Source organism: Camellia sinensis, chromosome 6, assembly GCF_055761805.1.
Source record: "Camellia sinensis isolate YWXY chromosome 6, ASM5576180v1, whole genome shotgun sequence".
Taxonomy (NCBI): Eukaryota; Viridiplantae; Streptophyta; class Magnoliopsida; order Ericales; family Theaceae; genus Camellia; species Camellia sinensis.
In genome coordinates this window covers 174,428,537-174,446,099 of record NC_138966.1, presented here as the reverse complement: position 1 = coordinate 174,446,099, position 17,563 = coordinate 174,428,537, and the positions used below count along the sequence as shown (strand labels likewise).

Here is a 17,563-nt window from a genome sequence, read left to right as displayed (position 1 = left end):
AGTATTGAAAAAAAAAAGTATAAAAGAGAACAACAAACACAATTTAATTGTATAAATATTGCTGATTTTCTGTCAAAACTCTCAACACAAAATGACAATTCATTGGCACGTCAACCAGTGAACTAAAGACTACTCTCAGACAATTTTGATGTTCAAACCAATACTCATTGCTAATCTAAAGAACTAATAAGCAGCCTAACTGACTAGAATCAAATTGAAATTGTGAAGTGTGAAATCTGTCCAACTGCTCTAGTCAAACATACCACAAGTTTTGTTCAGCTTTGGAAAATCCTTCAGCTCACCACAACCTGAATGAAGATTGTGAGATTCCATACTCGAATATGAATGAATGCGCCAACATGACCTGGCTTTCCACATGACCAATCTCAGGAGTTTACCAGCCAACTCCACGTCCCCTTCCACGATAAACACAACCACTAGGAAGTTCGTGTTCAGCTATGAGTGGACACTTGACTCCACTTTAGAACTTGAGCATCTCTCCTCCTGTACAAGACAAAGGGCAAATACAGGGGGAAATGATTATGCCATTTTCAAAGTTCAACTACTTACCACTACAGTTATGGCTACCAACCCAAGTAGCCATATTCCTACAGTAAGAATCTTCACTATATCTTGCAGTTCTACCTTGTGATACCAAAGAAAATGGAATGGCATACTACAAACAAACTATCATCAAACGCATATCTATGACCCTGCCTATCAACTAAATTCTGCTAATGGCCCAAGATCAAATATGCTAATTCCACATCATTAACAAAATACTTAACTGCATCAAACCATATGAAAGTTCAATATAAGCTATTATAGCTTAAACACTAGGATAGGTAAAAAGCTCCAGATCAGCTAATAGCACAACTATAAGCACACTGAAATTTAAACTACACTCGAGCAATTACTAAAGAAGAGACAATTCTACTCCTCAAAAGTAAAACAAAAACTAGTCATTATACGCTAGCAAAATAGACTGCAAACTACTGGGAGTCAAGCAATCCAACCAGTCCCAATGCATGCATGACGTCGAACGAGAGTCACCCCTTCAGCCAGATAAATTGGGAAAGCATTGACAGCATGTCCTCACAGCAAAGAAGACTGAATCCCAAACATAATGAAATCATCAAAATTACTGTTGTTGAGCCTGTCGAGTTGCGGCACCACCATACCCACCACCATATCCACCTTGCCCACCATGAGGACCATTTGCCTGAGCCCCATAGCTTCCAGAAGTCTGAGAGGGATCGGACCTCCAGCCTTGATTTCCGTACCCTGAATTCCCATTGGCATCACCATAGCTACCTCCCATGTAGCCCCCACTGCTGCCTTGCAGCTCTCCCCCACCGGCACCACCACCAGCGGAAGCGTTGCTATTTGGGACACTCCCAGCACGACCTCCGACAGCACCATATGCAGCTTGATTTCCGTAAGACCCATCAGCTCCACCATACCCACCGTAACCATAGCCTTGGTTCCCATACCCAGCAGCACCAGCTGGAGATTGACCTGTGGGTGCTGAACCAGGACCACCACCGCTAGCATTAGCACCACCCCAAGGAGCAGCATTTCCATAGCCCACAGCACCATAGCCAGAGGGAGCCTGAGAGCTCCATGAACTTCGTGAGGCACCTGGTGGACCACTTCCGTAACCAGCGTTAGGGCCATTTGGGTTACCATAGGCTGCAGCAGCAGGACCGCCATAACCTGTATTGGCACCACCATAACTGCCGTAACCACCATAACCCATGCTGTTATTAGCAGCACCATACCCATAACCAGGAGCACCATACCCTGAAGAACCATAAGGCGGAAACCCACCGCCACCAGTATTTTGAGACTGCATATATCTGTTTGAATCCATTCGACCATCATAAGAACCTGAATTGCCACCAGAAGCACCATAACCCTGATAACCTCCACCACTAGTACCACCACCTGAACCACCACCCATGGAACGGCCACCGCCACCACCACCAACGTTGGCATCTTTAGGAAGAGCACGCTTCACTTCCACCTGTTTACCATTTAAATCATGAAAGGTCTTATGTAAAACCCTGTCGACAGCATCCTCACTATCAAAGGAAATAAATCCAAATCCACGAGGCCGCTGGGTTTGCTGATCATACATGACTACTACATCAGTTACACTACCATAAGTTTCAAAATACTGACGAAAACCTTCCTCAGTCAAAGTAGGTGGCAAGCCTCCAACAAATATTTTCTTGGTCCTATAATTTCCGCCACTTCCAAAGCTTCTGCTATTGTTAGTGTTTCCAGTCCTAGTGGAGGAAATTTGTTGTTCCTCTCTTGATAAGGCCCTCTTAGCCTCAACCTGAATAATCAAAGCCATTAGTTATAACACAAAATGGATAACAAAAGGAAGAATCTGGGAAAGCCCAAGTATGCTCACATGCAACTTCAAACACACCTAAAGAGAGCAAAACTTTACAGGTGGTACTAATGTAAATTTTATTATAAAAACAAAATGAAATCAGACAAAAAGGAGGGAGATATTTTCATGTAGTCATTTCAAATAGCAGACTCACAAAACCACATTTTAATCCAATACCCAAAGTATCAAAAAGTTAACCAGAAAGGGAAAAAAATGGGTAACATGTCAACACATATATAAGGTCAATCACACTCCCAAAAAAATAAAAATCTAAATGGCTTGTACCATAAATGTTGGCGCCTCAGCTGTCGGCCAACATGCACAAATGTGAAGTTGATGGTGAACTCGTTAATGTATGCAACGGTGGTGTTTGGGAAGTTTGAGACTTGGGTTTTTTTTATTTTTTCACAAAAAGACAAAACTTTTTGCAAAACCAAAAAAAACACATCCAAACAAAATATCACATCCAAACCCATAATCATTTTACTTTTTCTCTCACAAACATCACATCCAACCACAAAAAAACCCAACTATCTTCCCAAACACAAAAAAAAATTTCTCCAATAATATCCTACAACTAAAAAAACCTACATAAAAACCCACTTCCCAAACACCCAATATGCACACATATGAATAGACATATCAACAATAACATAGCAATCACAGAATTTAAGATAATTCTACATGATTATACCCATATACTCGCACAAAGATGACTATGTTTGGTAAAGATATGGTGACAGAAAATTATAATCCTTCAGTCCAATCTACCATTGAAAATTAGAACATTAGTGTCATATCATATCTTCCCAGAGCAACACTGGGGGAAATTACACACCAGAATCCCTCTGTTTCATCAAAAACCTAACATGCCTAATAAAATTTGGACCCTTCGAGAATTAAGTATCTTTTGAGATTTTCTTTGTAGGCCTTAGGCCTTAGGTTGAGCCACCTCTGCTTCAAACAATCGAGTCATTTCTCCAATATTCCTCTGTTGTTTCTGTTTCATTCAATAGCTTAGGGAAAACCCATAATGCAATTTATGTCATTAAAGTCCCATGATGAAAGTTCTAAGCTACAAGTGGAATTTACAATGTAGCAAAAAAACTCCCAAAAAAACTAAATAAGTAGATGAACATAAACTGTAGAGCAAAACATTATTCCCAAATTCTCTATAACAAAACTTCCTCCACCTTGAATCAAAACTCACCTCTATACAATTTGATATTTGTTCAAGAGAACACAAATAAAAATTCAAGATAGAGCCAACAACTAGTAAACATGAACTCAATAATCAACAATGGGTAGTAAAACACTAATTATTAATTCACAAAAATAAAATGGCAAATAAAACCTGATCTAAAATTCAAATTAACCGAATCTACTAAAGTTGCAATAGTAAAACACAACAAATGACCTGGACCTCTTAATACCGAACAAGATAAAATCAAAACAAGCACAACATTATAAAAAAAAGTATTTAATAAGTGGAAAGAGAAAAACCAACAAACATGAGTGTGGCTTCGCCACAGAACTCTAACAAAGCAAAACATTCAGAAAAACCAATAAACCTATGAATCTACAAACCTATCCATTTATCTACGATCAACTCAACCATCAATAACCAACATAAGGCTTTTCAAACAATAAAAAAATACAAAATCCCTATCCATCTGTTTATGATTAACTAAACCATCAATAACAACACAAAACTGTTCAAACAACAAAAGAAATACAAAATCCCAGAATCCTAAAGCATAATTACATACAAAGAAATGAAATGCCCTACCAAGCAAATGCCTTCACAACACCACAAAACCAAACAAGCACAACAAAAAAACACAACCAATAAAACAAATCTAATGGTGAATACCCAACAAAAATCGCATTGAAGTAGCAAAAACCCAGAAATGAAAAAGAAAAGAAAAGCAATCTAATCTAATGGTGAAATGGAGGTGGAATCTCACCGTTCTGCCGTCGATTACATGTTTTTCTTGAAGAACCCTATCAAGAACAGAAGGATCTGCAAAGACGACGAAGCCAAAACCTCTGGGTCTGCCAGTGGTCTTGTCCTTCATGATAACGGTCTGCAATACCTCACCATAGATCCCGAAATAGTCGTTAAGTTTCTCCTCAGTCGTCTCCCACGAAATTCCACCGATGAAGAGCTTCCCCTGATCTGAATCCATCACTTTCTCTCTCTAAAAATGTTGCAGCCAAGAGAGAGAGAAGGCAAATGTTGGGCGTAGACAGTGAGGGTTTGTGGCGAAGACGCCGACTAGGTTTGGAGAGAGAGAGAGAGAGAGAGAGAGAGGATGGGTCAACTTTAGAGGGAAGTGAGAGAGAGAGGGGGTGTGTGGGGGGAAAGTAATGTGAATGGACGGACGAGATTGGATGGGTTGGGACTATATAGATATTTTGATATTTAGAGCGGTGGCTGACGGCTGTGATTTGATGTCAGCATTTTCATACTATAAAACAGACAAGGGCATTAGATACCATAATTCATGTATTTTGGAGTTTTTACCATTGTACCACCATAGATATTTTTGTATTTTCCATCTAAAATGTAGATGGATGTTTCTTTTGGGATGTTGCTAAAAAAAAGTTAATTTTTTGATTTTTTAATTTTTTTAATTAAAAAAGTTAATTTTTTTATTCAAAACAATTTAGGGCTTGTTTGGTTTGTTGTTGGGAGAGTAGTTTTTGAAAATTGTTTTAGGGAGAGAGTTTAGAAATTTTTTTTGTTTGTTTGATTGTGTATTTTGAAAGTAATTATAGAGTTTGAGAGTTTGTAATGATTTGAAGTTTTGTTATAATTGAGTAGATATGTGTGAGAAAAAAAGTGATTGAGAATGAGAGAGGAGAGAGAAAAAGTGATTGATTGATAGGTAAGAGAGAGAAAGTGATTTTGAAAATTGTTTTGGAAAATTTACAAACCAAACAAATTTTCTAAAATTTTTTTTCCAAAATCACTCTAGAAATTCAAACCAAACATACTCTTAGTTTTTTTGTCAAAAAAGTTACTAAAAAAATCAAAAAGTCAACTTTTTACCAACTTCTCAAAACACCACTAACACTTATCTAATTTTTTTTTGGACCATCTACTTCTTTAAACTCTCACCTAACTAAATAACGGATGATTATTCCGTATTTTCGAAGTGTGAACACGTGGTGTTCCATAAAATTTTGATTAGTGGAGATAGATAGAGGCCCACAATTTATGTTAGGGATGAGGGCACAAAATGAGACTAAGTAATTGGTGATTGGCTTAGAATATGACCACATAAAATTTCGGGAGTATTGTATAATTTCCCCTAAATAACTCCCCTCTATTTTCTTTTTGAACTCCCACTTTAATTTCAACTATACTCCTTTTCTTTTGGACCCAACTTTTCATCTTTCTTTTTCGCCAACAACTCTCATTGCCGACACCCTTCACCCATTAGCGCCACCACCTTGTCGCTGCAACTGACCCCCCGACTCCCTCCACCCACCAACACTACCATCATCATTGCATCACAAACCTAGCTCTTCCTTTCTCGCTGTCGTTCTTGTTCTTCAATTTACAGCCTAGTGCTTCAATTTACAATATGAAGCTAAATCCTAATCCAACTAGTTTTTTTGAGATCAAACATGTATATATATATGATAAACCCATTTGACATAACTAGACCCATAGATTTAACCATCTCAGGATTGCAAAAATGAAAAAATAGAGAAAAAGGTCAAGAAAGAGAACGATTTGTTTAGAAACAGAGCTAAAAACATTGATTAACATTCAAAACTTCCAAAGCAATACCAAACTGGAATGTATCAATTAAAATTATGAACCAACTTACAAATAGATTTACATGATTTCAAGACAAATCCATAGGATTTCAAGACAAATAGAGTCGAAGTCACTGGTTTTGTATGAGTACATCAAGTCGTTGGTCTTGCTAGAGTAGTTCGGTCACTGGTCTTGTCCGAGTCGGTTACCGTTAGAAAGAGACAATAAAAGGAGAGAAATAATTGAGTCGATGAGAAAGTAGATCAGTCATCATTGTCCACCACTGGGAAGAGAGAGAAGGAGAAGAGAGAAAAAACATAGCAAAAGAGCAATAATTTAGTTTCAAGATTGAAGCCATGAAGATTCAACCCAAATGCTACCGATTGTCCTTTATACGAAGAAGAAGAATGAGGAAGAGGGTTAACGGTAGTGCTGCGATGATGGCAGTGGTTGTGGGTGACAGCGGTGTTGTGATGACGACAACCGGCGTTGGGAGTGAAGCCGGAGGTAATTGAATTAGGGTTAGGATTTGGAAAATTAGGGATAGAGAGCTACGCTATGTGTTGGATTGAGTGATTTGGAGAGAAAATAAAATAAATGGAGAGATATGTATTTCTCTTACTTTTTTGGATAACTTAAGTGGAAAGAAATGGGAAGAAATTGAGAGAAACTCATTTATCTTATAAGCCTCATTTTCAATCTTCCCAAAAGTGGAGAGATTGAGAGAGAAAAGAAACCAATATTTTCATAATACCAATTTTGTCCCTATAAAAATAAAAGAAATAAAATGATTGAAAATATAAAAAGGTTATTTTGGTAATATAACATAAAATAATTTCTTTTATTTTTTCTTAATGAAACCCAACCAAACAAGAATGAGAGAAATCACAATCATTTCATTTTTTTTTTTCCTTATCTAAACAAAAAGAAGAGAAATCACAATCATTTCATTTCATTTCTTTCCTTTTATAACTTAAGTAATCATTTCATTTCTTTTCTCTCCTACGTTCCCAAACATAGTGTTAGTAAATAAGGGTAGAAATAGAATTTGATCTTGGGACAAAATTGGAATTAAAAAATGAAAAATGAAGGGTGCCTCTATTTACACACCACATTTGGTCTCAAGGAACACCACTACTTAGTTTACACATTTAATAATTTGAAAAAACATACAGCTTGTTTGGTTCTGATTTTCAAAAAATTTTACTTTTTTATTTTTTGTATTTTAATGTTTTCAATGAATTTTTTTAATGTTTTAACAATATTTTTTTTTAATTTTTAGATACATCTAACATAAATACACTTAAAGAGTATAATATTTGTGAAAAATATTTTTAAAAATTAAAAAATACACAAAAATACGAAAATTGTACTGAATTTTCATATATTTCTTTTTTATATTTTTGGTATTTAGTGTATTTTTTAAAGATTTTTTCATAAAATATTATACTTTTTTAAGTGTATTTATGTTAGGCGTGTCTAAAAATTAAAAAAAAAATTGTTTTAAACATTAAAAAAATTCATTGAAAACATTAAAATACAAAAAATAAAAAAGTAAAATTTTCTGAAAACCAGAACCAAACAAACTGTATGTTTTTTCAAATTATTAAAGGTGTGAACTAAGTAGTGGCATGCCTTAAGACCAAATATGGTATGTAAATAGAGACACCCAAAAATGAAGGGTCCAAATAAATTAGATAGATATAAATAGTAACCCTAAAAAAATAAGCGTTTTTTTTTTTGATTGCTAAATTAGATTTACCTCTCTTTAAATCTTTATTAAAAAAAATACAGTAAGTTTTATAATTTACATTGAACTTTTATCAATAATTTATTGATTCTATAGATAAAATCTTTTACATTGAAATATATATATATATATATATATATAAAGATTTATATTTCCTTGTTAATCTTTGTGTGTTCATTCTATTTATATTATTTTCAATCTCTTTAACTTTAATGAAAGAGAAATCAGTGTAATTATAACAAAATTATAGGGTCACTTGTATTTTCTCTAAACTATGAGAGAAACTTTTCCATACCGTATGCACCTTGTTGATTTTTCTTTCTTTCTTTTTTAAATAATAATCATTACGTATTTTTATAACAAATGTTACCCAATCTCTTAGTAGAGTTATATCAATTTGTAATTTAAAAATGAAATTACACATTTTTTAATTAATGTTATGTAATGTTATCTATTTTGTGGTTCAAAAATATTTTGGTGAAAAAATATGTAAAATTAATAAAAATAAATGCATAACACTATTATAGAAATGTGTCATTTCATTTTTAAATCACGAATTATTGTAATTCAATAATAAATTTACGTAATATTTACCATAAAATATATAATATTTACCAAAAAAATATGTAACAATGTGCATTGATACAAGGTTTTTCTTTATTTTTAGTGGGTAAAATTAACCTTACTCTCTTCATGTATATATATATTATTAAAAATAGTGTTTTTTTTTTATATATATATTTAGGTGGCACATTAAATGAGTTTATTTTTTTCAAAGAAAACCACGTTAGCATGTATTTTCTTAATTATTATTGGCTATATGCTTTGTACAAACCTATTGCAACCTAACGCGTGGATCATAAAGAGCAATTTGGAAAATCAGTAAAGGTTTCCAATCATCAACAAACGCTTGGCAACTTATAGCAGTGACAATGGATCCGCGAGATATGGGAACAGTCAAGATACCTAGGGTCACGTGGCCAAACGGTTACTTACAATTTAAATTCAAATTCAGGAAAGAAGCCCAACCGTGGGAGTGGAATACTGGAAGCAAACTATTCAAAACCATACTCAGTGATCATAGAGATCACTTCAACAGTTATCACCTACTTCGACGATTATCAGCCACTTCGACGGTCATCTTCAGAGCTTATAAATAGAGGCAAGTGCTGATAATGCAGAGGACCCAGAACCAGATCCAGAAATCAGTTATTTACTTTATAATTTTCCAGTCCTTTAGATTTCAGTCTTTTACTTTCCTGTGTTGCATTTCAAATTTCTAGGAGTAATTCTAGATTAGTCTGTTGCTTTAATTCCATTCAAAACTGTGAAAGTGTGAAGGTATAGTTATAAACTCTTGTTTACTTAATGAAGTTTGATTTTTGATATTGTTTAGTTGTCTTTTACTTTGATCAGTCTTCTTAATTTTCTTTTCAAAATTAAGCCACCAGTAGAAGTCCTCTTCACTGAGACTAAAAGAATTTTGAAGCAATCATCTAACTAATTGGTTGGCATTTAATAATCTTTGTAAGGATTTATTGATCTTTACTAGCATGCTCGAATTATATTTCTAACCTTCGAAAGTTAAAAAAGCCAACAATTACATACACAAATCCAAACATAATTTAAATTATACTAACTTTATCTATTTTATATGGACTCTATTTGACAAATATTTCATTTTCATAAAATTTTCATTGTAAATTGAGATAAATCACAAATTCAATACTGTAGACGTCCCTGAACGTCCCGGGAGGGAAATCCCGTTTTGTTCATTTGGGGCTCACTACAGTTCAGGACTCAAATGCCACGATCCTGTATCTAATCTCGCAGAGTGCAATGCAAGATCGATGAATCATCAAAGAGTCCAAATTCGGCAAATCGTTTTTGAAAATAGATTTTTTTTTTTTTTTAAGAAGTGCCAAACATGGACTGCTTTGCCAGATACAGAGTCGCCACCTAAATATTTTATTTTGGAGAATTTAGGAAACCCTGACTTGTGTGCCTAAGGCCACGTGTCCGTCATCACCAAAGTTGTCTCGGCTCGGGAACTTAGATACGATTGGGGAAGGTCACTTCGTGAGCACCCCCGTTCGCCCGATCAAAAATCGGTCTCTACTAACCATGATATCTAGTTTTGAAAACATTATGTGTTTCATTTTAGTTATTAGCTTAGATTTACTATGTGATGCGCACAGCATACAAGTATAGACTAGATCGCCTGAATTGGAACAAAACATTTCATGTTTGTTTTTGAAAGCGGTTTGCTACTCGCAAGTAGGCTAAAAATGCAGATTGTGCCACCCTCGGGTGGGCTTAGAAAAGATGATTTTGCCACTAGCTAGTGGGCTTAAAACTCACAGTCAATGCATTATTCCAATTCAGATAATCCTACCTTCACCTACAGGCATTCAGGCAGGTATATCACATAAGCACATAGCCTCATGGTAAGCATGCTATCATGGCAGTCACTCACACACATGCAAGGATGTTGAAACATGAACACTTACCGAGTACTCCAAGCCAAAACAAAAGCTATGTTAGAAATCCATGCATGATCCTAACTATACAGAAATGCCTAATGCGACACATGCAAAATGCAACTATAGTAGGCTCGACTATTCTAAGGATGACATGTGAAATGCTATAACTAACAAGTATTCAACTTGGAATTGAAATACAATGCAGTTAGTATGATGCGCTGAGCCTGGTGCATGCAAGACAGATGAATGAATGCAAACATGTGAGAATAAGTATGCTAATTGAAACATGCCCTAATATAACCATCATAAGCTGGTAAATAAAAGGGAGAAAGACGTGGGGTTGGAAGACATACATCACATACACGCACACTTATTACAATATTGCCCCCCCCTCGAGGGGTCCGATTAAATAATACAGTCCGAATAAATAACTGCTACAGCTAATTATTACACAACATTAACTAATTAACAAACTAGCTAAGTAAGCATGTAAACTACATGAATGTGACTGCCTCGACTCTGTTTTGGGTGACGATGGATGCATGCATGCTCGAGTCGCCTCGTCGGGAAATTCCATCGCGATGTTTCGCCTCGCCTTTGTTTGCAATTGATCTCAAAAACTTGCACAAAGCTCCAGAAGGCTGAAACTCCACCTTGGGAAGGCTGCCGACCAGATATTGGCTTGGGAAACACCTGCCGACCACCTTTTGTGGTGGAAACCAAAAAATGTGGTCGGCCTGCCAGGAAACCTGGTCGGCCGACCACTTTCTGCCCTTGGATTCTAGTTTTTTCTGCAACAAAGGCAAGAGGGAGAGAAAGCAAGGTATTTTAACATATGTGTGCAAGACCACTCTCCTCGTCCTTGCACAAGCTCAAGGGAGTGTAGACCTCGATCCTCGTACCACCAATCACGTATCTCGAAGCATGATGACCGAGGAGTCGAATTGCACGACTCAATGGAATGAATGCAAGTATGAACACATAAAGCCAAAATTTTTATCATAGGTAATCAAGAATGCCGACGACCGAGGATCGAGGCACATTTCATCACTTGGAGTATGAAACGTCCCTCGTTTCCCGTGTTTGGACTAACTCCTACTCCAAACACAATGCAATATGCATGATACGCACAAATGCAACTAGCATGCAATCCTAATGCAATGCGACCTAACCATGCAAACATGCAAGGATGAGATGCAAACATGCTACTAGCATACACAATGCTATAAACTATATGGCATACACAATGCGACTAATAAACCTAGCATACGCAATTGTAGACACCCCATTTTTGACCGACCTTGAGACTCAGACATCACCAGTTGAGCTCTCGGTGATATTGCATATTGTGCTCGTTTAGAAGTTTCAGAGTCTCGGCTGCGAGCTTGTCTCCGGACTTCCGGACTCTTTTGTGCTTTGCCTCGGTTTGCGAACCAGGCTCCGTTTTCTCTGTTTTCTCTTCCCAAAGGGAGGGAGAGGTCTCGTAGATCATCTCTCAGTGGCCGTAGGCTACGTTTCGTGGTCGTAGGCCGTTTTGCCCGTTTGGAGTCCGGTTTCCGATTTTTCGGAGCCGTTGGTTGTGTGCCTCGGTTCGGGACCGTTTAACCACCTCCGTTTGCTCCATTTTTTGGCATGCATCTTGTTTACTCCCTTTTGAGGGACACTGCGGTCCGAGAGACCAACTTTGTGGTCGGACACAACTTCCGGTGCCTAACAGCCCACTTTCGGGGCCCCGAACTGCGTGTTTTGGCTCCCGAACCTTCATTCTACATTTTTGGGCTCCGACCCGAACTTGAGATAGTCATATTTTGAGGTCCTTTTCATGTTTGATTAAGGACCTTTTGCTGTTTGAGATCTCCTCCTATCACTTGCTTCTTTAACGCTCTTTTAGGCCTATTTTTGCACGGTATTTTAGGCTTACTTGTGAGCTGTTTCGGACTTGGTCATAAACTACAAAGTGTCTTGTTTTGAGCCCCTCTTCAACTTTGTTGAAGGGCTCTCGGCCATTTGGATCCAGTAGCTACCACATGCCCTTATATCCCACTTTTTGGCCTTTTTGGGGGGGAAACTTGAATTGTTTCCCCCCCCCCTTTTTCCCCCTCTTTTCCAACTCTTTTGCTTATAAAACCAGCAGCTCCCAGCTGTGTTGGAGGGTTAGAAAATTTTGGTTTTGAGCTCTCTCATAAACATTGTTTAAGGGCCCTAATCTGTTTGGGGTCAGCAGCTGTGAGTTGCTTCTTTATCTCACATTTAGGGCTATTTTTGCATGCTAGTTTTGCCCTATTTGTGTTTGCTGTTTGGCTTCGCTTAGAACTGTAAACATGCTTTTTTTGGGGTTGCCTTGAATCTGTCTTCACATGTCATGATCAAATAATGCATGCTTGCTGTAGCTACAAGTCATTTCATGAGCTTAATCTTGCATTTCGGGACCATTTCATGCATCGGGTGCCATATTCCTATGATTCGGGGCTGTTTTGGGTCATGTTTTGCTGCTGAAACTTTCATGTTTGAATGCCATTTTTCATGCCTTGCCATGTCTTATTAGAGTGGCATTTGGTGCCTTATGGTCGGTCTTCGGTTTGCGTGCATGCGTGCACGCATCTCGAGTTGTCTCATTTTCATCTAATGGCCTCCTATGTGAGTGTGGCTGAGGCCCACTTGTGTTGGTGTAAGCCCATGTTGCATTGTGTATGCCATCTCATTTCATAGCATTGCGTATGCTAGATTGTATGTTAACGCATTGTGTATGCCATGTTACCTCGTGCATCGTGTATGCCATTTCATAGCATTGTGCATGCTAGGTTGTATATTAGTTGCATTCATGCATCTCATGCATATTGCATCGTGTTCGGGATAGGAGTTAGCCCGGGCACGGGAAACGAGGTACGTTTCGTACTCCGAGTGACGGAACGTATCTCAAATTCCAAGTCACCGACACTCCGGATTATCCGTGATGGAGTTATGTTTTTGTTTTGTTTTCATGTGCATTCATTCTATATTAAGTAATGCAAATTGACTCCTCGGCCATCATGCATCGATATGCGTGATTGGTGGCACGAGGATCGAGGCATGCATACATTTGTGAAAATACATTGCTATGCCCCTTTCCTGCTCTCTGTTGCAGCAAATCAAGAATTGGCAACCTTCCGGAGCTTGGCGCGCTTTTCGAGGATAATTGTAAAACAGAGGCTAATCGGGGCATCCCAGTGGATTTCCGCGCAAGGCAGCCTAAACATACATCATTCATCAGAATCAAGGCAGTCCCTGGCTTGCACGCCAGTTTTACAGCTTTCTTAGTTAATTTGTAACTTAATTAGGAATTTGTACATTATTTGGATTGTATTATTTGGACTGTAATATTCTTTTATTCGGGACTGTATATTTATTCGGACCCTCTGTGCGAGGGCATAATTATAATAAGTGTGGGTGAGTGTGATGTATGTCTTCCAACCCCACGTCTTTCTTCCCTTTTATTTACCTACTTATGATGGTTAGATTAGGCCATATTTCAATTAGCATACAGTGTGATAGCATGTTTGCATTCATTCATTTGTCTTGCATGCACCGGGCTCGGCGCATCATACTAACTGCATTTGTATTTCAATTCCAAGTTGAATACATGTTAGCTGTAGCATTCCATAGGTCATGTTTAGAATAGCCGAGCTTGCTATAGTTGCATCTTTGCATGTGTTGTATTAGGTAATACTGTGTATCTAGGATCATACATGGATTTCTAATGAGTTTCTGTTTTGGCTTGGAGTACTCGGTGAGTTTTTATGCTTTAGCATCCTTGCATGCGTGTGAGTGACTGCCATGAATAGCATGCTTACTATGAGGCTATTTGCTTATGTGATATAACTGCTTGAATGCCTGTGGGTGGAGGTTGGGTTATTTGGATTGGAACAATTCATCAACTGTTTGTTTTAAGCCCACTAGATAGTGGCAAAACCATCTTTTCTAAGCCCATCCGAGGGTGACAAAATTTACATTTTAAGCCTACCTGCGGGTAGCAAACCATCTTTCAAAAGAAAACAAACAAACATGAAATGTTTTGTTCCAATTCAGGCGACCCGGTCTATACTTGTATGTTGTGCGCATCACATCGTAAAACTAGGCTAATAACCGGAATAAGAGCACACAAAGTTTTCAAAACTAGATATCATGGTTAGTAGAGGCCGATCTTTGATCGGGCGAGCAGGGGTGCTCACGAAGTGACCTTCCCCAATCGTACCCAAGTTCCCGAGCCGAGGCAACTTTGGTGATGACGGACACGTGGCCTTAGGCAAACGAGTCAGGGTTTCCTAAATTTCCCACAAAACAAAATATTTAGGTGGCGAATCTGTATCTGGCAAAGCAGTCCATGTTTGGCACTTCTTTTCTAAAAATCTGTTTTCTCAAAACGATTTGCCGGATTTGAACTCTTTGGTTCAGATTAAGAACCGTGACAATTTTAGAGTCCTGAGCTGTAATGACCCCAAATGAACAGAACGGGAGCTCGTTCCTCCCGGGGCGTTCGGGGACGTCTACAATTTCTGGCGACTCCACTGGGGATTCAGAGAACTTGACTCGAACTCATGATATCTTTTTTTGACTACACTTATGTGTTTCTTTGCATTGCATGTGCATTGGTGCGCTTAGGACACCATGTTTGCCATCTGCTATTCCTGAACGGTTTGCCGGAGGCTTGTCTTGTCAAGGCATGACCAGAAAGCTGACCGGTTGTGGGCTCTGCCAGTATGGGAACACAAACCCCGGTTTTACCGGGGCACCCTTTTTGACCATTCGACCTAGTGCATATTCGGATCCATAGTGACCATTCTAAACTAGGACAGGTTGCTTACCCGTTTATAGGTTGTTTGAAACCGCTGCGTGCGTAGTGAAACCCTAGCTCCTGACAAAATAGGACAGGGAAAACCCTACCCCTACATAGGGGTGTTTTGGCTCTCACTTATCTGCTATGTGCTTTTAGAGTACGTCTCTATAGGAATGCATGTATCAGTTTACAAGTTTGGGCATCAGGCCTGCGGGCACCAGTTCAGCATCTTGGGATTCGGTTTACCAAAGGGTATCAGATTTGAGGCAGAATTCAGTAGAGGGCACAGTCATCCTGCTACACTTGTATCTGTTTTGGTGAAGTTAAGCTGAGATGCTGCATGTTTTCTCTTTTGCTAGGTGGTCTGGGAACCATAGCTTCAGAAGGCTCCGATATCCCCCGAGGTTCATCGAACTTGTGCTGATAGACTTTGTTAGGTCAGAGATTCAATTCAAGGGCAATCAGTGTTCCTCCGCCAGAGGCAGGGTAAAAAGGGCCAGTCAGGCACAAATCACCAGTTCAACGGTTACCAGATTAGTGGCCCTTATCCACCCCACCAATGAACAGTCAGGTTGAGATCTCAATTTCTACTGCAGGGATAGATACCAGTCAGTTAGATGGATCAGCAGAACACATCAGGGATGGAGGCAATGATGCGTCAACTTCAAGAAAGTATGAAACTCATGCAGCAAGACGCTGCCCGTCAGGCGGAATTTGCCAAACAGCAGGCTGCGATCATGGCCCAGCAAGCTGAGCTAATCACCAGGCTGCAACAGCAAAACGGAGCATCTGCTTCGCATCAGGCTCCTCCCCCACCAGGAGCTCCAGCGCCTGGGGAGACACCAAATGTTCGGGAAGGTACGGACATTCCGATGGGACCGGCTCCGCCCTCAATCCTACCCCAATTATCCAAAACACCCACCAACCCGCCGGATTCTCCCTTTGAGTCCGAGGTGGACCCCACAGCATTGAAGGTGAGCAAGCTTGAAAAGCTATTCAAGAAATCTCAGGGTGCCAAGTCCATCCTGGACATTGAGGATGGGTATACCGATGCGGTCGTGACGCTGCCAGACCGCTTTAAAATGCCACATATCGATCGCTTTGACGGGTCCGGGGATCCCATGGTGCACTTACGACTGTTTTCAGACATATTAAGGCCGATGGGCCTCACCAGGCTGCAAAAACTTTCATTATTCGGCCGGACCCTGTCAGGTGTGGCCGCTATCTGGTATGCAAAATTAGAAGACGATGTCAAACGGAACTGGGATGAGATGGCCGAGGCCTTCGTTGCGCAGTACTCCTATAACACGCAAATCGAGGTCACAACCCGTGATCTTGAGACAACAAGGCAAGAGCCTAAGGAGAGTTTTTCTGATTTCGTAGCCCGCTGGAGAGCCAAGGCTTCTATGATGACCCTGAGGCCTACTGACAAGGACCAGATCAGGATGATTGTGCGCAATCTCCAGCCAAAACTGATGCAAAAGATGATTGTACTCCCCTTCCCTACCTTTTCAAACCTACATGAGATGGGAGTACAGATCGAGGACGCTATGAGGCAAGGCCTTCTTGACCAGGAGAAAGAGCAGCCCAGGAGGGCATTTTCCCGCAGTTCAAATGCGACCACCAGTGGTGATGCAGCGGCAAGATCTTCGGATGTGGGCATGGTTACCACCGCCGTATCAAAAACAGCTACCTCATTCACCGGTGCGTCCGGAAGTAGCTCACAAGAAACCAAATACCCGCCTCGAGTCAAGAGGGTTTTTACCCCACTTCATATGCCTTTGTCAAAAGCTCTAGAGGTCTTAATCTGGAAAGGGCATCTGAAACCGATGGAACAACGCCCCCTACCCAATCCTATCCCTGCAAAACATGATCAGACTAAGTACTGCGCCTACCATCAACAAACCGGTCATGACACCGACAGTTGCTTTCGTCTGCGCCATGATGTACAAGATCTGTTTGACAACGGGGTCATTGTCGCACCAGGTCCTGCAAAGTCTATCGGCACTTGATTAGTGAACTTGTGGGGGGATAATATGATCTGATCAGAGGTTGAACCACCTGCGGGCGGCACTCAGTTTACTCCAGATGTGGCGTGGGGCACGCACTGTTTTGATCATTTGCGAATGATGGTTTTTGTAGCTTCTGACTTGGGTGTTGGGTCAGTCTTGTTGTTTTGTTTTTGAGTCTGTCTTTTGTTTTGAGTCTGTCTCTTTTGTTTTGGGTTTGTCTTGTTATATCGAGTCAGTCCTGTTGTATAGGAGTCGGGTGATCCCGGGGGCGTTACCTCGGATATCACTATTTTGTTTTGTGTCTGTCTTTTCGCTTCCTTTTGAGTCTG

At 39.4% G+C, this 17,563-nt stretch overlaps 1 protein-coding gene across 2 annotated transcripts; it reads right to left on the bottom strand.

The window, feature by feature from the left end:
* Positions 1-20: 20 nt before the first annotated feature.
* LOC145793051 (heterogeneous nuclear ribonucleoprotein 1-like) lies at positions 21-4,923 on the bottom strand. Of its 2 annotated transcripts, XR_014333553.1 has the most exons (3): positions 4,372-4,846; positions 1,017-2,344; positions 21-504 (listed from the first exon to the last, which is right to left on the bottom strand). XR_014333553.1 is itself a non-coding variant. In XM_082875442.1 (2 exons), the coding sequence occupies exons 1-2, from the start codon at positions 4,591-4,593 to the stop codon at positions 1,142-1,144; spliced, it is 1,425 nt and encodes a 474-aa protein (XP_082731568.1). In that variant the 5' UTR covers positions 4,594-4,923; the 3' UTR covers positions 772-1,141. The 2 variants fall into 2 exon arrangements, 1 of the variants encoding a protein (XP_082731568.1); XM_082875442.1 differs by lacking the exon at positions 21-504 and having other exon boundaries at positions 772-2,344; positions 4,372-4,923.
* Between the last annotated feature and the right edge of the window lie 12,640 nt (positions 4,924-17,563).